This window comes from Harpia harpyja, chromosome Z (genome assembly GCF_026419915.1).
Source record: "Harpia harpyja isolate bHarHar1 chromosome Z, bHarHar1 primary haplotype, whole genome shotgun sequence".
In the NCBI taxonomy this organism is placed as follows: domain Eukaryota; kingdom Metazoa; phylum Chordata; class Aves; order Accipitriformes; family Accipitridae; genus Harpia; species Harpia harpyja.
The window spans coordinates 38,645,183-38,670,850 of NC_068969.1; the positions used below are offsets into that span (position 1 = coordinate 38,645,183).

Sequence of the window (25,668 nt, forward strand, 5' to 3'; positions counted from 1 at the left end):
GCTGCTGGCGACCGCGGCGGCCGAGAGGGGGCGCAGCTGCGCCGCCCGCGGCTCCCCGGGCCGTTTGCCTCCTCCGCCCCGCTCGAGAGCGCGGCCGCGCCGCGGCCGTCATGGAGGTCAGCGCGGACTCGGGTCAGTCTGCTGCCCCCGCTGCCCCTCTCCGTGGGACCCACCGGGAGCCGCGGGCGGGGTGGGGAGGGAGGGCCAGTATACCCCCCCCCCGGCGCGCCCGAGCGGCGCCGGCGGGCCGGTGCGTGTGCGCGGCGGGGGCGGGCGGCGGGGACGATGGCTCAGCTCTTTCTAAATATAAAACGGCAGTGACGGGAGGGCGGGCGCCGCCGGGCTCCGCCGTCCCTTGCGGGGGTTGGCGTCGGGGTAGAGCCGCAGAGAGGAGGAGGAGGAGGCGGCGGCGGAGGAGGAGGAGGAGGAGGAGGGAGGCGGAGGAGGCGGGGGGAGCCGGCCCTGTGCCTGTGCCTGTGCCGAGCCGCTGGCGGAGGCAAGGGGCGGGAGGCGGGGAGCGGCCGAGGCCGGGCGGCTGCGGCGCCTCTCTCACCGCCTCCCATCCCTCCCTAGCTGGCAACATGGCTGCGGCCGCCGCGGCTGCCCAGGACGAGCTCAGTAAGTGGCCGTGGCGCCGGGGGCTCCCAATCGGGCGCCGTCCCCGCGCGGGGCAGGGGGGGCGGCGGGGCCCAGCTACCGGCCCGGCGAGGCGGGAACGGCGCGGGGGGGGGGCGGCCCCGGCCCCGGCCCCGGCCCCGGCCCCGGCCCCGGCCAGGCATGTCGGGAAGCGGAAACCGAAGGCTGCGGCGGCAGGGGCGGCCGCCCCCAGCCCCGGCCCCCCCCCGCCGGCAGGGAGCGGTGGCTGCGGCCTGCCGGGCCTGCGCCCTCTCCTGCCGCTGGCCGGCGGCGTGACCTTGTGGGGAGGAGGCGGTGGCTCCTCGCCGGGAGGGAGGGAGCCCGCGGGGGCGGCCGCCGGCGGGGCCTGGGGCGGCGGGGCGCGGAGCCGGCAGCACCCTCCCCCCCCCTCCCCTGCCCCCGGTGCCGGGGTGGCCCCGGCAGCCCGCTGGTCCGGTAGCTCCGCTCCCTGGAAGGGCGAGCGGCAGCTCTTGCCTGCCGGCACTCGCTGTGCTCTGTTCGATCCCTGTCCTTTCCCTGCGGAAGCAGTGTAAAAATAGCGTATGCCGAAACACCCGTGGGTTCGCGCAGACCTCTTAGGCGCTGCAAGCGCAGTGCTGTGTCTCCCGGTAGGTGTGTGAGCACATCCTCAGCCTCTGCGGCTCTCGGCACATGATGAGAGCAGCCAGAAGTGGAGGTGCCAGCCGCTGCCTCCAAGCGTGCGGGGCAGGGGAAGCCGATCCGGCTGGATCTTCTTGTCACCTCCAGATCCCTTACTCAGCCTGGTGCGGTAAACAATCAGCTTCTCTTTGGAGAAGCGTGTGCAACTTTAAAGAAGGATTTTCCTTTCCCTGCTTTTCCTGTCTGGGAACAGAGCTGGTTCTTGGACAACCGTGAAGAGTTCGTGGCAAGATAACGTATGACTCAGCCAAGTGCGAGGGCCCTTGGTTGCCCTGAAATAGCACTTGGCAACCCCCGGAGAGAAAGGGCAGAAGAAATACTTTGAGCATATTTGTGCTACTGGCTTTCAGCTCTAAGGCATTTCTGTGTGATCTGTCACTTGGGTTTTTCTGTTGTTCTCAGTGTGCTGCTGTGTAGATAACATCCTTGTTCTGCTCTTTGTTAGATGTTACTGGAACTAGGCTGAGCAGAATGAGGCATATGGTAATGGTGGGCATGTCCCTTATGTACCCAAAGAGCCAGGATCTCATGGCAGAGTAAGAAGGATCTTTCAGTTACACTGATCCTTGAATCGGGGGACACAAATGCCAAGCTATTTATTCCATTGACAACTGGGATAAATTGTGATCGTGACCGTGAAAGACCTCACTGCTGCTGTCATCCAAGAGACTCTATTGTCAGTTTTACAATGCTAACATGATTCCCCTTGGTGAAACCGGTCAGTGTGAGATCTCTTGCTTGTAACTCCTCGGCTTTTATCTGTGTGTAATCTAGCTTCCCAGCCTCCAAATCTGATCCTGCAAAAAATTAGTCCTCAGCCATGTGCCGGTTGCTACGCAGCCCTTTGTGTTAAGCTGCCCTGAAAGGACAAATGTCCTTAGATTGAGATTCATGTTAATAATTACATGATGTCATTCAGGTTATTTGACCACGGCATCCTTCAGAATTGAGCGATTTTTATTGCTTTGGTTAGAAATCTTTTTTTGGAGGGGGGGATGAAAGAGAGTGGATTTTTTTTGTTCCGTTTTGGTTTTTTCCCTAGTACCTCATCTGTCACCGAATAGAAGGTACTGTAGTCTTAAGTAAAAATTAAAGCTAATGGAAAAAGAGTAATTTCATGTAGAGAAAGAGAGGGAAAACAAACAGCCTCCATGTGGGCCTACTGTCTTTTGATACATTTAAATAGTTAAATTTTGGCATATTTGGAAAGAGATCCATTCCTTTTTAGGATGATGAGTAGTCCCAAAATAACAGGAATAATTACTGTTAGTTTTAGATGGAAAACCAGTTTTCCTTGCTTTACATGCACATGGCTATAGGAAGCTTTGATGTATAGCTCCAGTCAAACTCTTACTATTTGCTTAAACTCTGTACAAGGGTGCTGACAATTTTAGAGGACAAATTGTTTGAAGGCAGCATAAGAATAGAGACATGGCAGTTTAAAAATTAATGCAAAATCAGTAAACTGGCCCTGAAGCCGTAAGAGTTCAGATGCAAGAGAAGGGAAAGTTAATCTTGAGTAAGAATAGTCAGCCACTCAAATGGAGAGCCTAAGCCTGGCATATTGCAAATATTTGGATTTCAGTATGCTATTCAAGCTTTTATATAAGCTCTTCTATAAAACGGAAGAATAGAATGAAAAAAGACAATATGCACCCCCTCCCCCAGGCCTTCCCAGCCTTTTCCAGTCAGATCTTGTAAAATAACCTGGTGACTGACCTACTTTTACAAATGCCCCCTGAAGTGATTTGGCTGTAGGCACACAACGGGTTACTGGTAGAGCCAGGAATAGCACCAGCAAATCCTGACTCACTGTTTGCCACTGATATATTTTCTCCCAGAGTCTAACACCATTTGAACAAGAATTTTACTCCTATTTTAATTGTGGCACAATAAACGAGAACTTTATTCTTTCTTCTGCATGCGGAATAGTGCAGAAACAACCGCTTAGCTCTGGAGGGACTGAAGCGTGTGTTTGATTGAGCTTTTGCTTTAGCAGGGACCTGCCCCTAAAAACTACCCTTGCCATCCAGGCAGTGAAGTTGAAACGCTCCTGTGTCCAGTACTCTTTATTTGGTATAGGGCCTTCTGGAGAAAATGTGGGGGATGCTAGTGTGATGTAATGGTTTTACAGAGTTCAGGTGTTGGAGGAGGGTGGGGGGTTTTTTTGTTTGATTTACTGAAACAGTTCTAGAAATGCTTTAATGTAGCAGTCCCACTAATCTGTCAAAAGAACGCTTTTCAGGGAAGTGAAGATAAATCCTGGCTTTATGCACAGAATTTTGCTGTCCTGCTCTCTGCTCTGTTTTGCAGAGGACTCGGGACTCTCTTTTTGGTTCCTGGGATGCTTTTGCGGTGATCAGTTAAATTACAAAGCACAGTTAGCTTGACATACCCTAGCCCCAGTAGTTTCTTGAGTCAGTTTTCATAAAAAGAAGGGTGTGTTTCACTTGATACTCAACTACACAAATATACATTGCTGAGGGGTCTGTGCAGAATAGCTGACGTGCTGTGCATAATATCTATGAATGCCAGAGGGAGCTGATTCTTTATCTTGTGTAAGGACAAGGGGGAGAACCTGGGCACATGAAATGGAACTGCACTTAGCTGAACTGACAGGAGATTCTTTGATAAAAAGATGGGTAAACAGTGAACAAGCTACCTCAGTAAGGCCAAGCATTCAAAAAATTCACTTCTGTGATTTTAATTAAAAAAAAAAAAAAGGGAAACGCCCCTGTTATCGGAAGGAAAACATTAAGCTGTTTATTTCTTTACTTTATCCTTTCTGTGTCTTTCTCTCAATTCTTCCCTTTGGCAAGCTACCCTGTGGCAGAACGGGAAGAAGGGGCATGTTGTTTCAGTGAGCAGGCTGGGGTTTTGCTGTTGGCTTGGGAGACTGCAAGATCAATTCTATAGTAACAGACCCTTCTTATGGCCAGTGTTGCAGGATTTGGGAGTTTATGAAGCACAAGTTAAAGCCTTGTTGTTAAGGTGACTTTTTTGTAAAATTTGATTACTTTATCTGTGTTTTGAAATCTGTTCCCTTCCTTTTTTGCATGAGGCATGGTCACAAGTGCTGAAGCCTATATTCCTCCTTGTAGCCTTAAATGGAGACTGGAAAGAACCAGAAGTGAAACATGCATTTTCTCACAGATAGGTAACTACATTGCCATGGTAACTTGGGGATTTCAAATTCCAAATACACCATGTCTGTTGACACAAATTGGACACTGCTGCTGGAAATAGGGATACAAAGATGTATCTTGTTTTCCTGCCACTTTGGTTCTTTTACATGCAGTGAAAGGGAAAGTCTCTTCATATGCAGTGCCCATTGTTAAATTCACCATATTTATGTTCATCCTCTTGTAAACAGTTTTTTCTTTTTTTTTCAAGAAAACACCACAAAAAATGAAATATTCTGTGAAAATACTACACAGCAGTATGGAAAGAAGTTATGATTGTGCCAAAATACATGAATATCTGTTACAAATTTTTGCGTGGACTTAATCATATGTATTTTAAAAATAAAACTATCTGGTATTAATTTTTCTACTCCTGCAGTTCATTCTTGGTTGTGGGTTTTTTTGGTTGGTTTTTTTTTATTTTTAATCCATAGGAAAATGTTGACTGTCATAGCTGTGGCACATATATGATGTTTCTAAGACTACATCTTAAACCAGACGTGATTTCTCAGGTGCTTTCTAATGTACTGGGCGAGTCTGACAGGGACTATGGTTAGCACATAGTTCATAAGCAGATCCTGGGTGCCGTAGCAATCATTCTTCTTTCAGGAAATTGCTTCCAGCTTTCCGGTTTGTAAAAGGAAACTTGCAAGAGTATCCGAAAAATAATGAATTCAGTGATGCCCTGAAGGGTAGTAGTGATTTAATCTTATTTGGGTTATTCCTTCCAACAGTCCCTGGCAGAGCAAGGGGCTCTCCACAGTGGAGCGAAGGCTCACCATGATGTTGGTGTGCCCTACACTTTTCTGTTGCTTCTGACGTGCAAGTTTGTTCTTGGAGCAGTTTTTGAGGAGCCCTGAAGGATAGGGCACAGGGTTTTCCAGTGAAGTCTCCTTCCTTTCCTCCTTTCTCCCTTTCACTTTGACTTTCTCACCTGTGTAAATAAAATAATGGCAATGGCAATCTTTTGTTTTGTTTTGTTTTGTTTTTGTAAATTCTCTGGACTGCATTAAAAGTTGGTCCTTTGCCTCTGACAGCATGTTCTTCCCCCAGCCCCATGTTCACCGGAGTTGAACTGCAGTAGATTAACTATGGAAGTAACTTTATAAACATACATAATTAGCTAATACAGAGGGTGCTATAGGTGGGACTTAATACCAGGGAAATATTAGAGTCTAAATTTGAGATGAGAGTTTAATGTGAGACTGAGGAAGGAGAAGCCTTTGTAAAATCTCAGTTCTCTTAAGTATTGGCTTTTTAGATGGGGGTAAAGCTGTACGTCTAAATGTCATTCCTCCATTACTTCTTTCTTCCAGTGCTTCCAGAAAACTTCAAAAAATATCCTTAACTGTATTAGCCAACTTTTAGAAGGAAAAATTATAGGAAGTGTGTCATTGCATGGACTGCATTTTAAGTTCAGTGTTGGCTAGCAAAGGTAAAGACTGAGATGTGTAAAGCTTTCTAATTAAAATTCAGTGCTCTTGCTCTCAAGTTGTGGTAAGATTGCTGTAGTAGTTGATTTCAGTTGCTAAGGCTTATTCAAAATGATTTGTGGTATCTTTTATCTTTTTCCTATGGTATGTAGCAAAGCAAGTTAGACCTCTTGCTTTACTTATTTTTATTATCATATAACCTAGTGGTCCCCCCACCTGAAATTACAACTGTTCAGTTTTGCAGTCAGCAGTAGGAGCTGTAAAACTAGATGGAGAAGGTTTTGGCTTCGTTCTTAAGAACTTGTGAAGTGCACGATGTGGGAATGTGAGACGGGTTGGGAGCAAACCCTTTTTGTCTGGTTTGATGCCTGATGTGTAGTGGTCTGCTCGCCAGTGCCTGCTGGACAGGGAGGCTAGCTGAAGGCTGTGAGAAGACAAAAGGCAGAGAGGGAAAGGAGCTTGCCCCATGCCAGCCAGCAGGTCTGCAACACGCATGGAGGTAGGACACAGTATCTGACTCCCAGATATTGCATCCCCCGCTCCTCTCCTGGACCATTGTGTGTGGTGCTTTAAATCTCCAGGGTTTATGCTTTCCCATAATGAATGCTGTCAGCTTGAGAGATGGTCTTAATTGTTAGTAGAATAAAAACTGTGGAGAAAATGGTTGATGTGAAATAGTTGGGAGGGTTTATAGCTCTTTGTTTTCCTGTCCCACTGCTATGGATACAGCCTGCATCAGCAGCACAGGAGAGTGCTCTGACAAACTCCTGGCCAGTTTCTTGACTGCAGCCAGGCGACTAGTCTCCTTCAATTTGCTGAAGAGTCCTGTTGTGCCTGTGGTTAGGGGAGGGATACCTGATGGCAGTATTAGGGCTTAACTGACTGGGCAGCAGAGATATGGGAAAAGTAATAAATCTATCTCACAGGCAGCATAAACAAGGGGGTAGCTTTTTTTTTTTCCTCCTGATCTCTACTGTTATCACAATTCTGGTTGCTGCTTGTAACAACAGAATAATGGAGGAGGCTGGAAATGGGGTAGATGCCTGCAGTTCAGTGCATTGCTGCACTTCCTGTGGGCACCTGCGGAGTGGTTTCTGTGCCATTCGGAAGATGTGCGAAGTCCAGCGGCTACAACAAATGGCTTTAGAAACAACTTTACTCGTGTTTCCTTACCCTCGAGTCTGATCTGTTGCCATGTGAAGGAACATGTGGTCGGGGAGGTTCCTCAGTTGACTTGCTTGAGGATTGTGGATCTGCAGTGGTCCTCTGGAGTTCCAGGTCCAAGGGGAAAGATTTGATAATTTCATTCATTGTTTGAGTTATTTCAGCTGCTTGGCATGGCCTAAGCCGCCCTCTAGTGCTGGTGGGGTCGTGAGACACTGTGGAGGCCCTGGAGGGGGGGTATGACACGAAAGGGAAAGTGAAGAGAGAAAGAAATTGTTAGGATTTAAAAAAAATAATTGGAATATGAGATAAATGTCTTGAAGTCCTTGACTAGCTGACAGCCTGATTGTTCCATGAAATCTCTCTGAAACAAGAGATTGACTCGCAAGTCAGTTTGCATTGTAGGTGCTGCAGAGTTTTGGCTTGTAATTTCCCTGACAGTAAAATTTTGTAGTCTGTCTTTTCAGCTGCCTGTCATATTTGCTTAGCAGAAAATAAAACGTTGGCAGTGATATGTTTATGTTTAATCTGCAGCTGGCAGGGGAGGAATGATGCTGTGAGGACTCTTACTACGGGGATAGCACAGATTTAAAAAGAGGACAGTAAAGGCTTCTGCAGCTACACCATGACAGGTTTGCTGGCTAGAGTAGTATTTGCATTTGAACACCCTTTTTGTTCACTTAAGTCCCAACCATATCTGTTCACCTCAGTCTTTACCTCTGCCCTGTACCAGTGCTTTTTTGTTTTTGCCACTGTAGTCCTTTGCAGCCAGCTCAGTGATCCTCCCCGGCTGAAGGTGGGTTCTCCTTGGTCTCCTTCTAATCTCAGCTTGCAACAGGTCACTTCAGATTAGTTTTGGGGGAATGACTTCCTCCTTGTAGGATGTTTTAAGACCTGTAGTCTCTTCAGAAGTCCCGGATCTCCTTGCTGCCTGTGTACGTGGCCACCAGTGCTGCAGTATGGTGGAGAGAGGCTCCTGATCCCATCTGTGCACAAGGACTCTTCTCGGTCGGGCCAGGGAGGTTTCGCTTCGCTTCTCGTTTAGCTGTGGGGGCAGCTGCATGCTGGCACTTAAAATAGGGACTCTTCCATGCTTTTTGTAAAGACAGATGGTCCTCAGCCCTTGCGCTTGAGCTGCTGACAGAAGATTTTGGTCTCATCTGTTTTCTTGAAATTATCTTCTGCTAGCTCACTGAGAAAACAGATGTTATTGCTCGTCCCCACCCCCATTCTCTTGGTCTTGTAGGAGTTGCAGCTTCTACCTCTTTGCAGATGTTAAAAAAATTTTTTTTGCGTGTTCCTTCCTGGGTTTCGGGAGGAGACCTGCTGGCTAGAGGAAGGTCAATTTGTTACAACACTCCAGCAGCTTCATAGAGTGATTAATGGGAGCTTTGTGTTTTAAGTTACGGCAGTATGTCCTGTGTTTCATGCTTGTGATCTTATTCCTATTGATGGTAATGCTGTCTTTTGCAAAAAGGATCAAAAAATTCTAACAAATCAGTAACTGATTCAGTCAACATTTGTACAGCTTTGTAAAGATTTTCTGGAAGACCTAAGTGGTTTAACAGAAAGTTGTGGGCAAAACAGGTTAGCCTGTGTCAAGATGTCCCATGAATACTCCCATGAGTATCAAATTTACCCTGGAACAGCTGTCTCAAGCTTTCGGAGAACTTGTTTTTCACTTTGTAGCTTCTTTCTTGTGCTTTCAGGTGTGCAGCCTGTTTATTTGTACGCAACTGCCATGGTGTGGCTTGCCCCAAGCTTGTAACTTGTGCTTTCCTTTCTGTGATACTAACTTAATTGGTCTTGGGTTCTGTTGTATGTGCTTGGTGTTTTTGTTCTGTTGACACAGCTCCTGAAACAATGGGGTCCCTGTGCATGACCGGAACTCTAGGTTTAACAAGAAAAATAACAAGAATTGGCCACGTCTTTTTTTCCTTCTGATTAACTAGTGGAGATACAGAACATCATGGTCTGAACGTGGATATTTTCAAAAGTTAGGAGTCCCATAGCCAGACACCTTTGCTGTCAAAGCAGAAAGGACAGGAAATGACTTGGAGAGCCTAACCTTCCATTTTACCTTTGGACGTGTTCTAGCATCTATTTGAAACACAGCGAGAAGCGAAGGAAATCTCAATTCCTTCTGATAGGAAGTGGTTTCCACGTAATTGTGGAGGCTAGTACTGGAAGGTATCAGGCTGGTTTCTGCTATTAACAGTTTGCTCAGTTAGTGTTAAAGATACAAGATGGATCTGTGCTGAGTGCTTTTGAGATGGAAAGACTTTAAGAATTGTGTGCAGCATTTCTTACAAGCCCATTAAGGGATGTTCAGAAAAAGTTGTTTTCTTGCTATAGCAATTTTGAGTTTCAACCAGTTTCTCTTTTTTCCTTTTTTAACTGCAGATCAACTTGAACGTGTGTTCTTGCGTCTTGGCCATGCAGAAACAGATGAACAGTTACAGAACATTATTTCCAAATTCCTACCCCCTGTTCTCCTCAAGTTGTCCAGCACACAGGAGGGCGTTCGTAAAAAGGTAAGGGTGCAATTTACTGTAACGGTGTGCTGTCCCGATCAGAGAGAAGGAAATGCCCCCCGATGTATTATGATTTACTATACTTGGATATTCTCTGTGAGCGTGATAGAGAATGGGTTTACTACAACTGTTAGGGCTTAAAGAAAACAGTCATTGCTTGTATCAGCAAGGTCTTTTGTAGATGTGTGGCTTTTGCAGATGTGTGGAGGCTGCATTTGTTTCCACTTGAGGCCAGCTAGCAATGAGTTAGCCTGACACCAAGACTTCAGCCATAGAGGCAGTTGCCGTGGCTTCCAGGTTAAGGGCTGTTTCACATCCACCTGACTTACAGCACATGTGGAGCAAGCTTGCTTCTATGCGTGAAAGACCGTGAAGACATACTCATTGATGTCATTCGCTTGTCTGATAACAGGAATAGGAGCAAGGACCAAACAATTTTGAAGATGGAATTTGATATGTACCTGAAGGAATTCAGTTCCCTGGTACAGAAGGCAGCTTTGTCACAGAATTCATTCAGGTACATATAAATTCCACCTCCAAAACTGCTTGGTCCTTGCCTGGTTACAGGCATAGGAGCAAGGACCAAGCAGTTTTGGAGGTGGAATTTAATATGTACCTAGGGAATTCGGTTCCCTTTGTCAGGGTATAGGATAACAGCTCATCTGCACACCCGCAAAGGAGCACAGAGACCCAATAGCAAGTGCAGAAATCTGTGTAATGCCCTGCCCCAGCTACTCCCAGGCCCATCATAGGAGCTGTCAGCCCACCAAAGGCCCGTCTCCACAAGCCCAGGGGAACACAGAGGCACCATGGCAGGCAGGAACTTGAGTTAAGGACTCAGAGGAGGGGGCACCCCGTCCAGGTCCCTCCCAGGGATGTCTCAGGAGACCCTTAGCCCCACTCTCTGGACATGAAACCCGTCAAGATGAGTCAATGCCAGAACACCTTTCTGACTGAGAGTGTGCTACCTAGGGGCGGTGGACACAGTGGGCTGTAGGGGAAGAGCATTTTGGGATTGCACAAGCTTTATAATGGGATGTTTAGTAGAGGAACCAAAGGCAGGGAAAGGGATGGACCTAGGTGATTTGGAGCAGAGCAAGTGCGGGTCTCTAGGAGTGAAGCCCACTGGTGAATGTGTGCCTCTCCTGGTTGGACCTGGGGGTGTGGAGCTGCGGCAGCCTCCCCAGTTCCCTGGCACCATGTGCTGGTCATTCCCCCTATTCCTGTGGCAAGGCAAGGACCGAACAGTGTTGAAGATGGAATTTAATATGAACCTGAAGGAATTCAGTGATGTAGCTGCCTTCTGTAGCAGGGAGCTGAACTCTGTTTACTAGCAGGGCTTTTTTCCCAGGCCTGTGTTTTTGCACAAGTCTTGTGCAGCAGCAGTTGTGGGACTGCATGAGGGGATCACTGAACATACTGTTAATGGCAGAAGAGATCTGACCTGGTCTGGATTTGGGCAGAGGAACACCTGCTGTGTTTCCTGTCCTGCCAGGAGGATGTGACCAGAAGAGGCAAATGGGACAGCAGCAGCTGAATGTAAGAGATTTCAACAGCTGTTCAGAAAGCAAAGGGTGAATTCTTGTCCCTGCAGCTGTTCATCAGAAGGAGCTGCCTGGTGATAGAGGTGGACTAGAACCTTTCTGAGGAGAGTGCAGATGGACTGTTGGGGGTGGTGGTGGAAAAGAAGCTTTTTGTAATCCCCTCTTCATCCTGTAGAAATAGGGAAATGATCATGCCTTCACTTTATTTATGAGTAGATTTCAGAACCTGCAAGTAACCAGAACACAGATTTTTCTAAAAGTTCTTCACAAAACATGGTCCTGGTAGTGATTACATGAAAGTGGATCCATAGATGTGAAGCCGTTCCACTGTGCTGAAGGACAGATCCTCCAACTCAGATGGAGGGTTCTTCCTAATCCCTGCTTATCATGTGCACTTGAAGCTATGAAGAAAGGCATCCAACTAACTAGTGAAATTTCTTAGGGTATTTTTATATAATATTTTTTCCATAAACTGGAATGTGTTGTCTGGTTTTTTGGAGTGTTGTGAGATTTGCGGAAGGGGAAGGACTACTCCTTTGAAAATTAAATTTTAAGAGGCCTCTCAAAATCACAAAGCATTCTTATGGTATATTGCAGGTTTTGTGTTAGAATGAGTAATGAAATAAAACTTGTTTCTTCTTCCTTCTATGTGTTTAAATTATAGATTTTTATCTATACAAGATGATGATAACATTATAAGCAGTTACAGCACTTCCCTGTACTTCTTGGTATTTGTCAAATTCATTGCAGACAACGAAATCACCCTGAATTCTGCTTTTGCCATATCGGTGAAGGGAAGCTGACTCTCTCAGTATTCTGTTTTCATAATAAATTGAAAATGTAACAAGAAGGTTCTGTGTGTGTTGATTTTTTTGTTAATTGTTTGGTATTTTTTACATAGCAGAATAATTTTTCATTGAGACAGGGGAGGGGAAGACTCTCAGTTTTTTATTCTAATGAACGTCAGTGAACATTTGTTCTGGAGTGTATAACCTGCAGGTAAATCTGTTCAACGTGCACATTGCCTTTTTCTGTTACTTACATCAGAACTCAGCTTTTCAATCCTCTACTTGCTCTGACTTTGCCATTAATGTGATAGGAGAATGTCTTAAGAAGTCTGATCCATTTTCAAATGCTAATGACTGGTAAACACAAATACCTAGCTTTCCAGTGCTAATTTTGCCTGGTGGACAACAAAGAATATGCCTATTGTTCAACTCCAGCCTCAAAATCATGTTAAGGCAATGTAAGTAAAACAGAAGCATATGCTTTTTTTACCTGAGCACTCAGGTGATTGGAAAGCTAATCTAATAAAGGCTAATAAAGTAGATGAAATAGAATGGAAAGAAAAGGACAAATTCTTTATTCACCCTGTGACTGACTACAGGCAGTGACAAAACTCTGCCATCCCATATCATGTCTCTCTCCCACAATTATTGTAGTGGTTAAAAAAAACCCAAAACAAACAGAATGACAACAACAAAAAAACCAAGTGTGCCAACATAGTTAATTGTGGTTTGAAAACTTACACCATTTTAATTGAATTGACAGTGTAGCTTTTGATAGTATAGGTATACGAGCAAAAAAGAACATCTGTGTGTTGCCAGTGTGCTGCTGAAGTGTAGATCAATACAGTTGTTCAAGGACTTCCTTTCACCCAACTTCAGAAGCACAGTGTAGTACATTCAGTACAGCAGGTGGATTGGCTACACTCTAATTTTACTCTGACTCCCCAGACTAACTTTCTTCTCAAGCTTGTACTGCTAGAATGGAAAGGGGAAATTAAAATTCCATTTTTCTTCCTGCTGCCTCTAACGTACTGCTTTGTTGGTTTTCTCCCTGCCCTTAATTTTGTGACTCTCAGGTCAATATTACTGCAACATTCAGTAATTTGAACTCATTGTCCTCATACATGCTCAGATCTAGGGTGTAGTCTAGCTATGTGGCTAAGTTTGCAATGCCTATACCTTCTCAATCCATTACTCTGAAAAGGTAATCCCTCTTCAGGCCACGGTTTGACAGATGAGTTAAATTCAACTCTAGGATGTCTTCTACCATATCAGTTACCCTAGTAGTGTCATGCAAAGAATGAATCCAGGGTAAATTTGCTCTGCTGGTTCAGATGTGCTCCAAGAAGTATTGATGCACTGGCAGCATTTGTGCCAGACGGGATACTCTTGTCACTTTTTGCAGCCCATGTGAAGCCAGCAAAAACATAAGAAGCAGTCATACTCGGAAGTGCAGACATTTGCCCGATTCAGGTCAAATGAGTACTGCTGGATGAGATCCTTAGTGCACTGATTTGATATTAGTGATGAGAGAAGCAGGACATGAGCTAAACCCCCGCACACACCCAAATCCACCCACGTCTTTTTTCACCAGCCACCATGGGTAATTTGAACAGGTTCCTCAAACTCTGTTGTAGTTGTATGTTTCTCTTCCTTCACAAAAAAGTGTGTGCAGACAGTTTTTTCCTCTCTAAGGCAGTAGGAATTTGTGACTGCTGTTATAATGATTTTGCAGCAGCAAAATTTGTTAGCTGTCAGCATTACTTGGTTTGTCAGCTTATCTCTGGTCTCAATCACATGCTTGTCGTCAGCGATGCAGTTTCTCTGGATTATATCTGGACGTTATTTTGTTTGATACCTAGTCGTGGAGTGGAGGCAAAGATGATGTCTTAGCTCATATACAGTTCAGGAAGCTGCAGTTCTGCAGTTTCCATGGCAAACTTCAGTGACAGCAGTGTAGGTGCTTTTTCACCGTACTATGACCAAGGTAACAAGACATCAAAAGCACAGGACAGTGTGCCCACCCTGGCTTTTTGACTTGAATTGCCTGAAGTCAACTTGCATCTAGGTCTGGCTCTGTCTGGTTTCACTGGAGCTGAGCTGACTCCATTTAATGTCACTACATTTTTACACCACCTTTCTTGAGAATCTGATAGGGTTTGTGAGCGAGATGCAGATGTTCAGTGTGATTTCTCAGAACCTATTTTTTCAGAGTGGAGATTGTCTGCAGTTTTTCAAGTTCCTCCATTCAGTTATGGTATCTCATTTAGTGGATTTACAAATGACACTTTGCTGATGCTGTGCTAAGAAACTGCTTCATGGGGATATAGAATCATGGGATAATGCAGCTTGGAGGGGACCTCAGAAGGTGTCCAGCCCAACCTCCTGCTTAAAACAGTCCATTACAAGTTCAGACCAGGATGCTGAAGCTTTTATCAAGATGGGTCTTGAAAAACCTCTGAGGATAGAGACTGCACAAACTCTTGAGAGAGTCCTCATCATGAGAAGGTACCACTCCGCACCTCGCTTGTTCCAATGCGCGCTGGCCGCTGCTCAGCTGGCTGCCCACCTGCGCCCAGGGCCATCCCCAGAGCTGCTGCCTGGCCCCGTTGGTGTTGCTGCTGGGGCTCTGCCTGCCCAGGGCAGGGCTGCACATTGCTTCTGCCTGACATTCACGGGGCTCCTGCTGGCTTCTTCTCTTGCCTGAAGGATTTCAGTTCTGCATTGTTCCACTCCAAACATAGTTTTCATACACTTATTTGATAGCTTTATTATGGTGGGGTTTTTTCTTTCTTTTTTTTTTTTTGTTCTATGTCATGAATTGGAGTTACTCTGCAGCCTCAAGATAGAGCAGCAATGCAGATTTCCGAGCCAGGCTCAGTTTTGAGGGATAGTAACCAACTGTGTAGAAAGAACTTGTCATCCTCAGTAATCATTTCTTCCTGACACTTTGGTTGATGGAGGTTATCGGTTGTGGCATGGTTTGGGACTTTTGATGTGTTTGCCTTAACGGTGACTTGAGACATGTCGGAGTGGTTTCAAGGTAGTACAATAATTGATGTCTGCTGTTTTCTTAGAGATTAAATAATCAGGAAGCTCAGGCCTGATTTGTTTATAATAGGCCTGCCTAGTGGACTGAGAATGGTATGTGGAGTCCAAATTAGTAAAATTAATGGTGGTTCTTTCAAGTTTTTTGTTTTCTTCCTGTCAGGTCATGGAGCTGCTGGTTCATCTGAATAAGCGCATCAAAAGTCGTCCAAAAATTCAGCTTCCAGTAGAAACATTGCTAGTTCAATATCAAGATCCTTCTGCAGTGTCTTTTGTCACTGTAAGTGTCTGTTCTTCCAAGAATAATTGCTGACTTACTTGTAACAAGCAGAATATTCTTTAAAGCTCCTGTATTTAGCTCTGTTAGTTTTCCTAGGAAGTATGTTATTGTCATGAGGTTGATGTTTTAAGAGATTTTTTTAAACTAAACTTTATAGCCTGGTGTGGGTAGTGTTAGTTTCATAAAGCAGCTACACTACTGATCCTGTTCAAATTACTGATAATTACTCTTGATATTTCATGAATTTCATTGCTTGTATTGTAAAGGGTCTGTTCATTGTTAGAAGCTCCATTTTGCAAGCAGCTACCAATCCTTACCCTGATACGTGCAGGATCAGGGTTTTAAAACATCATGCAGCATCAGAGTCTTACTTAAAATATCTGTATTTCTCCGAACACGAGAACTGTATTTTTATGTGTTTTTAGGGTCAGGACCTTAGCTGAGCAAGAAAATATGAAAAAAATGTTATTTTATAGGTGGGGAAACTTTACTAGGTGGTTTCATTCAATGTAGTTTAAAAAGTGAAAATAGTTTAAAAATGTTTTTGTGAAACTATGAGGACAATTTTCATTTCAACTGTGGTAGATCTATTGCAAATCATCATTATGAAAAAGTAATAAAGTCAGAAGGAAACTTTCTGTCCTTCTCATTTCACTGTTCAGTCCCATGTAGCATAAATGGAAAATATAGCACCTTAGAAACTGAGGGAGTATTTAGACATAAACAGCAGTAACATAGAAGTAATTTCAGATTGTATTTAAGCAAGTAGGATTATCCAGAGTTCACCTTTTACAAATGGCCAAGGGCTTCTAGAGTGCATGGGTTCTGTAGGGCAGTAAAAGAACCATCTTGTTTGAAGACAAACTTGACATAAACTGTGCTTTTGGCTGGACATGTCAAAAATGTGTTTTCATTCATGTATCTGAGTGAGGCATGTTGTTTTGTGCCATGAGGCTTCATAAAATTTTAAGAAGCGCCATCTACAAAGAAGTGTAATGCTTCGCAGTTCAACACTTCCTTCAGCCGGATCATTGTACACATAATTCTTACCTTTATAGTTCTTGGCTGGATTTGGATCAACATGATAGCAGTTAGATAGTCCAGAATGCAGTATTGCTCTGCTGTCCTATCACTGGACTCTTTGGATTGAATTTGCAGCTTTTAATTATGATGATTTAGAAACACATTTTCATTACATTTGCTTTCCTTGAAGCTGTTGCTCGGGTAAAGCTGCTTTTGGTGAAATTCGCAGAGAATAAGAGAAGGTAGAGAAGGTTTTTTGCATTGTTGTTTTCCTCCTTTTAAAGTGGAGGCTCAGCCAGACCTACTCAGAAAACCCTTTTTGAGTAGGTCTTGCTGAGCCTCCCCTTTAACAGCTGTCAGTCCAGTGAGCCTTAGAATTAAGAAATTGGTCTTCCAAAACATATGGTTTTTCCAACATCCAGTTATGTAATACAACATACAAGAAGAGTTTAAAGAACAGATATTTATTTCGCACTGGTGCAATACTGTGTGCTTTGTCTACTCCTTTAGAATTTTACCATAATTTATGTTAAGATGGGATACCCCCGTCTGCCTGTGGAAAAACAATGTGAATTGGCTCCAACTCTTCTCACTGCAATGGAAGGGAAACCTCAACCACAGCAAGACAGGTATAACTACTTATTCTTGGAATGAATTCTGTTGGTATCATTTTAGTAAAATAATTTGTATCAGTTAAGATTTTTTTCCTTGGTGAGATCTTAATTGCTTAGGATGTTCTTGGTTTGTACAATTTGGATCAGCAATTCAGTAGTTTGGGTGGTACAAAGAATTTGTATAGTCTAATGTAATAATAGACAGGATCTGCAGCAGCAGACTCCCTGTATGATAAGAGGCCTGTGTTATGATGGGTATGCTTGTCCATATCCCCTTCCATGTTCATCAAATTCTGGTTTCCAGCTTAAGAGCAGACCTTTGGTAAATATCCTGTGTCCAGTAACAGGAAGAGCAGTAAATATCTCAGACTGGCCACTTTAAATTACGAGATAACCAAAATTCCTACTCACTTGAAACACTAAGTTGTAATAAATAAAAAAAGACTGAAGTTGGGAACTGCTGTGTACTAAGAACTTCTAGAAAACTGTTAATTATGGACTTGCTTCTTATTTACATTGATATGGGTTTCCACCATGCTGGCACTGGAAAATGGCATTAAAATCTTATCGTAATTCACCCTGCATCACTGTGACAGTGTAAAGGTATTTTAAAAGTGACATTACTGAAAGGTCTTGCACTAAAATCTTGCTTCCATTCATGAGATCAGTGTGAAAATATTTGATTGTCTTCTCTGGGACCATGGGTTTGCCCCGTCCAAAAAGCAAGTACATGAGTGAAGAGAGCTTTGGGAAATCTGGCTGTACTGGTATATAATCAATGTATTTGTCTGTGTGCACTCTTTGGTGAAGCTGAACAGCGTTAATCAACTTCTGCTTTAGGCAGCTTTGTGGCATAATTATGAAACATTAAAAATCTGGACAAAGGCAGTGACTTTACCTCCCCAGACATGTGTGTGTGCATGCACACAGACATATATGTTCTATTTTAAGCGCAAATCCTAATTTATCTTCTGCCTTCCATTTTTAAGTACATGAGGTGGCAAATAGAGGTCACTGGATTGTGAATCAGTTTAACTTTTGTTAAGATTTTTTTTGCTGTTAAGGACCAGGTTTGTTGTTAAAGGTTTCTCTCTTGAATGTTAAGAATAAACAGGTGTGTTTTTTTAAAAATGGTTGCAGTAAATATAATTGTTTTTCAGCCTAATGCATCTTCTAATACCAACCCTTTTTCACATGAAATACCCTGCTGAACCACTGAAAGCAGCAGCTTCTCCATTTAATCTTGCTGAAAAACCAAAGACTGTACAGCTGCTTTTGGACTTTATGTTGGATGTTCTTCTTATGCCTTATGGGTAAGTAAGAGTTAATAGCAGTCTTCTCTAGTATTGATGTGTTCTTCATGTGTGAAACATTACAAACCGCACCCTTGGAAACTCATTTAAAATACGCTGTTATTTCCTAGCTTGAATGAAGCCAGTTACATGTTTCAGTAAGATACAAAGCAGGGTCCTAATTTTAAGAACGGGATCACCATCTTCCTTATTTAACAAAACGTCTTTTTTCTACTTAATTAGGTGTTATGCTATTCTGTCCTTGACCTCTTTTGGGATCAAAGTGAAGCTATGAGACATGTGAGCTATTTGTTAAATAACCAAACCTTTAAAATAGAAGCCAGATCAAAATGTGTGCTCATCTTCGGGCAGTTGAGTTTTAAGGCTCATTCCTCCAAGGTCATAAGCAAGCGTAATCTCTGAAAACTTGGGCTTTCCAGAATTGAACCTTTAATAATAAGATTTGTCTTTCATCTGTCTTCTGATGAAAAATGTTTAACTGTAATGGCATGTCTTGGTGTGAGCACTGTTTCCAAGAGCAAGAATGGTTTACAGAGCAACTTGAATTTACTGATCACTGCTTGTTAGGAATCTTACAGTGTCTAAAATCAGTACTTTCTCAAAATCTATTTTCCACTAACTTTTTTAGTGGTATTGTGTTGCTAGGGGACCTTTTGCTTTGAAAGAAAATAGAAATAATTTTAACAATAGAACACATTTCTTTTTTCTGACAGTTCGTTGATTCCTGTAGGATTTTTCTGAGCACCTAACTCTTGCTCACTCAAGTGGATTAACCTAAAGGAATAGCTTTTAAATTAGTGAGCATGTGATGTTTCTCCATGTAGCTTTACTGGAGGCCATGCTCCCATCAGATGTTTCAGGGGCCACTTCCTTACCATTTGAGCATGTAGAGTCTTGCAGTTTATAGTTTAAAATGCCTAGCCTGCTCCTCTGTTCACAGCTCACATTCAGTTTGCCCAGGTTTATGCTCTTAGCTTCACCCCCACATGGCAGTGGCTGTAGCTTCAGCAGATGAAGTCCTTGGGCTTTGCAATGAGACTTCACTTTCTTCCGTGCTTTTGTACTCTCGCCAAGCATGACAGTTTTAAAATACTCAGACCATGAGGGTGGGGGTGAAGGTTTCATTGTCTTCCCAGAAGGTGCTCCAAGAGTGTCTTCAGCTAGCCTGTGGCTCTGGATCTCTGTCTCTTAAAGTCTTGCTCCCTGGGGTGAGACCATTTACAGCTGTTTACTGCTAATTTATGCCTGGTAGAACTCTGTCATTGCCCAGTTGTGAATTATCCTTGCCACTCTGCATGCAGTAAAACGACCAGAAAGCCTAACTGTAGGGCTTAAAGCTCATAATCAAGTTCAAGTGTTAAAGTTTTAACTAATGAGACTTGGGATGAATGTTTACCCTTGTTGTTGAGACTGTTTAACTTCCTTTTGTTGCCTGTGTGCTGAATGCAGAAGACATTACAGCTGTCTGGAGCAAAATAATTCTTGTTGGTCTCTGGACTACAATTTTGATGCCTTTATGTGTTGACCAGCTTCCAAGGGTACGGGGAGAGGTAGAGTGGCTTTTGTGAGAGTATGGAGATGTGCACAGGACAGCTAGACTAGCCAGTCTCTGAAAACACTAAGATCTGTAAATGTAACCTTTATGGTTTTTGCTTTTCTTCTCTGCCCAGCACTAAAACTTCTATTTTCCAAGACATTATCTTATTTATTTGGGTTTTTTATATCAAGGACTGTTTCCTGCCACTTCATCATGTTGCATATGCTCCATTATTTCCCTTGTTAGGTTTGCGCTTTTCATAGAAATCATACAAATGTTCTTAAAGCTTCTAGTACAAGTTTCTCGAATGTAGTACTGTCTGAGTATTGACATCTAATACAAAAAAGATCATTCTTTCTGGTTCTTAACCTGAAATAACTCTGCAGAAATGCCAGTGGACCCTTGCCTTTCCTAGCTGAGGTTTGTTTTCAAACAGTATAATGAGATCATTATGGCTCTTGTAGAATATGCTGGGATAAATGGTAGCTGAGTCTCAGCTGAGTAAAAATCTGTCTTATGTTGGAGGCATGGGATTAATTAAAGAGGAATACGTGAAGTTGGACAGGTTATGTTTACTCCTCCATTCCAGCATCTAATTCAGCTGGCAACGTGGATTGGTAAAGCCTCTAATGGAACTCCTTTCCCACCTGCTTAGGTTCGTATTGAATGAATCTCAGAGTCGACAAAACATGCCCTCGGCCCAGGGCTCTTCATCGAGTAGTGTGGGAGGTCCTGGAATCCCTCAGCCACCTCCAGGGATGAGCTTCTATGCAGCCAAAAGGGTAATTGGAGATAGCCCATGGACACCAGAGCTGCTAGAACAGGTACTTGCAGCTGCGGGGCTGGTCCTCAGTGAACTGGGGGTGGTAACAGGGACGGTTGCAGACAGAGGAATGGACGGCCAGAGGGAAAATACCTAACTAATTCTGACCAGGTCTTTAGTTGCTCTGAGGGAATTTATTGAGGGACTTCACATGATGCCTTATGGAACTTTGCAATGGTGAGATGGGATGGGAGGTGCCAGCACTTCTCAGAACTGGTTAGGAAGCAACCACGACTGCAGCCTACTCTTGCGTTTTCCTCCTGAACATAGTAAGATTGCAAAACTCTCTTACGTTGATGAAGCGTCCCTTTTTAGCAGAGAAGTAGCAGAGTATCCCTAGTTGTAATGCTTATACTTTGCCACACGTGACTGCTTGGACAGGAGGCAAGAGGAGGGCGCTGCTAAAGAGGTGGAGAGCTTGTGAACTTCTCCTTAGCACGCAGAAGTCATCATTTCAGACAGCTGAACTGCTACGGTTGTTGTAACATGCTTTCTTGTCAGTAACACTGCCTTTACTTTCCCCACTGTTGAACAGTGTAAGCTGGGGATAGTGAAGTTCATTGAAGCTGAGCAAGTGCCAGAACTTGAAGCTGTTATACACCTGGTTGTAGCCTCCAGTGATACAAGACACAGTGTTGCCACTGCAGCAGACCTTGAACTAAAGAGCAAACAAAGGTACAAGTTTGGATGTTTGGAAAAGATGATGCTAGTGTTCATAACAAAGCTAGCTGCAATTAATGTAGTGCTTCAGAGAGACTGCTCTGAAAGGAAGAAGGCTGCAGTCCCCCATGTACCTGTGAAACTGCCATGTATTCACATGGAGCTGGGAATGGTGTGGCTCAGTCTTGCAGCTGGGAACTTGGCTCCCGAGCTGACAGCTTTAGCTGTCTGTTTTCAATCATCTTTGGTATTGCTTTTGAGTCATTTTCTTACTCCCTGGTTTCAAAATTGCCCTTTGTGGATTGTTGATGGTCAGTAAGGCCTTAGTAAGTGATTCACAGCTTGTCAACTTACCTATATTGTCTTTCCCAGAAAAGTATGCTTTGATTTAATTCATTAAGGGACTAAAGGGACTGTGATTGTGAAGTGGACCATAGTCTGGAAAATTGGCAGCCACCGTTTTTTGCATTATTAAAGCTTTTGCTCATCTGCAGTCCACATTTCATCATCTAAAGACAATGCTTCTGTCTTTAATCCATCAAGAGGCCAGAGTAATTGCTTTTGGTACTATTTGCCGAGTCATTGATCATGCGAAGTTTGCTGGCTCATGTAGGAGATGTGGAGCGAGAGAGGCCTGCCTTTGAAATGTGTAGGTGGCTTCTGTATTACTAGAAGTATGGGACTATTTAACTTGGAGTCAAACATGTAATGTGAAACCTTCTCCATTCGAGTCTATTCATGTGCCTCAGTCGTGGAAGGCGAGATAATTCTAGTAAAGTGACAACAGCCTGGTTAGGGAAGGCAGTCTCTCCTTTGCTGCTTGTCTCATCTTTCCTTTTGTGTTGGTATTCTTTGCCTGGAGAGAAAAAAAATGTATGTGGACAAAATGCATGTTAATATGCAATGTTAAATATCTTTAATGAGAAATATATGCTACTTCACAGCTTGCTTGTTAGGAAATCAGCTGCTTTACTGAAAGAAAGAGATGGTTCTGTGTCCTCCACTTTTTTGAAGCATGGATGCTTAAGTTTTTGTTTTCTCTGGTGTCTTTTTGGTTATGTGTGTGTTCCAAACAGACTCATCAATAGCTAGATGGTTATCATGGGCAGACAGGTTTGGCTAAGAGACCAGGATGACATGTCCCAGAATTAAAAATTACCCTCTTCTCTATTGAAATGTCAAAGCACCAAGGTTGAAGAATGTGGAGAAATTTGTTAACAGATGACCATTCTGTATTCAGTGGGTAGGCTGCCATGGTTTATATGTCTTGTTTCAGTGGGAGAGAAGGGAGCATGTAGGTTTCTCACAAGTTACTTGAAATTATAGTGTCAGAATTTGTAGGTGAAATTTGTAATCACTTCACATTCTTCATGATTATATGTTATGTGGATGTGGGCAAAGTGATTAGAAGTCAAGCTAGATCTATTAAAAGTCTGGGAAAAATAGGAATATGATGGGAAATGCAGTAAAACATATTTTAAAAAGTAATCAAAGATCAGAATCATAACATGTTGGTGTTCAATCTGTTTTTTGCTTTAGTTTAATTGACTGGAACAATCCTGCTATCATCAACAAAATGTATAAAGTGTATCTTGGGGATATACCACTGAAAACCAAGGAGGTAAGATTTGCCTTCAGAGTTGCATACCTCCTTAATTTCTGAAGCTGTAATTTTAGTTGCCTGAAGACATATATATATTTCTTAAATCTATCACTGCCTTTGATCTCTGCTTGCACTGAACATTTTTGCTATTGAATAATTTTTTTCTCTGTCCTAGTGTGTTCTGATTTGCAGTAGAAGGTAATTTCACTAACTGTGGTGGGTTGACCCTGGCTGGACATCAGGTGCCCACCAAAGCCGTTCTATCACTCCCCCTTCCTCAGCTGGACAGGGGAGAGAAAACATAACAAAGGGCTCGTGGGTCGAGATAAGGACAGGAGAGATCACTCACCAATTACCATCACAGGCAAAACAGACTCAACTTGGGGAAAATTAACTCAATTTATTACCAATCAACCAGAGTAGGGTAATGAGAAATAAAACCAAATCTCAAAACAGCTTCCCTCCACCCCTCCCTTCTTCCTGGGCACAACTTCACTCCTGGATTCTTTACGTACCCCCACCCAGCGGCGCAGGGGAACGGGGAATGGGGTTTACAGTCAGTTCATCACATGTTATCTCTGCCGCTTCATCCTCTTCAGGGGCAGGACTCATCACACTCTTCCCCTGCTCCAGCGTGGGGTGTCTCCCACAGGAGACAGTTCTCCATGAACTTCTCCAACATGGGTCCTTCCCATGGCCTGCAGTTCTCCACGAACTTTTCCAACATGGGTCCCTTCCACGGGCTGCAGTCCTTCAGGCACAGACTGCTTCAGCGTGGGTCCCCTGCAGGGTCACAAGTCCTGCCAGAAAACCTGCCCCACCGTGGGCTCCTCTCTCCACAGATCCGCAGGTCCTGCCAGGAGCCTGCTCCAGCGCGGGCTTCCCACGGGGTCACAGACTCCTTCAGGCACCCACCTGCTCCGGCGTGGGGTCCTCCCCGGGCTGCAGGTGGATATCTGCTCCACCGTGGACCTCCATGGGCTGCAGGGGGACAGCCTGCCTCACCATGGTCTTCCCCACGGGCTGCACGGGAATCTCTGCTCCAGCACTCTGCTCCCTCCTTCTTCACTGACCTGGGTGTCTGCAGGGTTGTTTCTCTTACATGTTCTCAATCCTCTCTCCGGCTGCTGTTTCTATGTGTCCCGCAACTTTTTTTCCTTCTTAAATCTGTTATCCCAAAGGTGCTACCACTATCGCTGATGGGCTCGGCCTTGGCCAGTGGCAGGTCCGTCTTAGAGCCGGCTGGCCTTGGCTCTGCCAGACGTAGGGGAAGCTTTTTGGCATCTCCTCCCAGAAGCCACCCCTGTAACCCCCCTGCTACCAAAACCTTGCCACACAAACCCAATACACTAACTTAAAAGTACTGCTGTTTAAAGATGCACTATATTATTTCAACTCTGTTTCTCACAGGGATCTGTTCTGAAACCAGAAATGAAACGAGAATCAGTCAGCACCCGTGTTAAGTTAAAGATAGTTCCTCATCTTCTGCGATCCAGGCAAGCTGCAGAAACGTTCCCAGCTAACATTCAGGTAATGCTTATGTTCCAAAGCTTCTCTTCCTAATGAGGTTGATAATACAGTCCCTCCAGTACTTGGGGGAGGGAAGCACTGTTACTGATGACAGTGTTTAAAGAACAAACTGAATTAGAAGACCGTTGAAAGTGAAGCCAGAGACTGTGTGATCTGCTCTTTATTCCTTTTGGCCAGGTGGTTTATGATGGACTCTTTGGTGCGAACACAAATGCAAAGCTGAGAAGTCTGTCCTTGCAGTTTGTGCATCATATTTGTATCATGTAAGTAATTTAGAGTGAGCACAATGTTTTTTAGCTATTTGCCTAGAAGCCACTCTGTTTACCAAATACATAACTGAACTAAGGGCAAAGAAAGAGTACTAAAACTCATAGAAAGTAGGCCTTTTTCCTTAATCCTGAAATCTCTGTGTGTGTGTGCTTGCACACATTAAGATGTAATTTCTCAGCTTAACAAAGTTGAGAAAAAATGATACTGAGAGAAGACACTTTTAAGGGATGCAAAGGATAATATTTTGTTTGTCGGTGTCTCTTAATTGCAGTTGTCCAGAAAGTAAAATAAAGCCATTAGGCCCAATGCTTTTAAATGGACTTACAAAGCTGATCAATGAATACAAAGAGGTAAGCTAAAAGGTTCTTTACTATAGAGCTATAAATCTTCATATGAATACAAGCAAAAGACAAATACCTTTATGATGGAAACTGAATCTCTTTTTTGTAATTGCCTGAGATGGCTATCAAAGGATGGTTTTTAAGAAATGTTGGAAGAGAAGCAAATACTTCAAAAGGCTATGTAGGAAAACTGTTTTATTTGTTTAACAGCTACGGATAGGTGCTTGGACACAATTTGCAACATCTCAGGAAATAATAGTGTTGGTAGTCTAAAGAGTGAGGCCAGAATAGCATCTAGCTGCTGTTACTCATCACTCTGGAGCACACAGGGGCCTCAGCTCCAGGCGTGTACCCCATTGTGATAAGCAGCTGTATAGGTCTGCTTGTAATACCTTCCATCCTCTCTATCCAGGGATGATATTGCTATGGGAAGGGTGTTACAAACAGAACTGCAAGTGCCAGTCTGGCCTGAAGAGTGTTTCCAGTGCCATTTCAGAAGGCAAATTCCCCATGATACTCCTACATGTATCTTACGAAGGGCTGATGTTGCAGATCACCTTTTCTGCAGTTTTGGTCCTCTTGCTGGTTTATTTGAACTCTTGGATGTGACCTTCTGGCCTGAGTTGGCGTTTGAACGCATGGGCCTCCCCTGCCATTGGGAAAGGTGTGAAAAAGGAGTGTTCAG

General features: G+C 43.9%; 1 protein-coding gene across 4 annotated transcripts in view; it reads left to right on the forward strand.

The window, feature by feature from the left end:
• Window positions 1-25: 25 nt before the first annotated feature.
• The window catches only part of ECPAS (Ecm29 proteasome adaptor and scaffold), a 66,805-nt gene continuing 41,162 nt past the window's right edge, over window positions 26-25,668 (forward strand). Inside the window, exons 1-11 of one of the 4 annotated variants that reach the window (XM_052775976.1) lie at window positions 26-132; window positions 9,479-9,609; window positions 15,153-15,269; window positions 16,803-16,921; window positions 18,067-18,219; window positions 20,412-20,580; window positions 21,115-21,254; window positions 22,779-22,860; window positions 24,253-24,372; window positions 24,550-24,635; window positions 24,914-24,992. In XM_052775976.1, the coding sequence (XP_052631936.1) occupies window positions 111-132; window positions 9,479-9,609; window positions 15,153-15,269; window positions 16,803-16,921; window positions 18,067-18,219; window positions 20,412-20,580; window positions 21,115-21,254; window positions 22,779-22,860; window positions 24,253-24,372; window positions 24,550-24,635; window positions 24,914-24,992 (1,218 nt within the window). In that variant the 5' untranslated portion in view covers window positions 26-110. Of the gene's footprint in view, window positions 133-485; window positions 619-1,462; window positions 2,015-9,478; window positions 9,610-15,152; window positions 15,270-16,802; window positions 16,922-18,066; window positions 18,220-18,480; window positions 18,499-20,411; window positions 20,581-21,114; window positions 21,255-22,778; window positions 22,861-24,252; window positions 24,373-24,549; window positions 24,636-24,913; window positions 24,993-25,668 lie in introns of those variants that run through there. The other 3 variants (XM_052775975.1, XM_052775977.1, XM_052775978.1) reach the window with 3 other exon arrangements.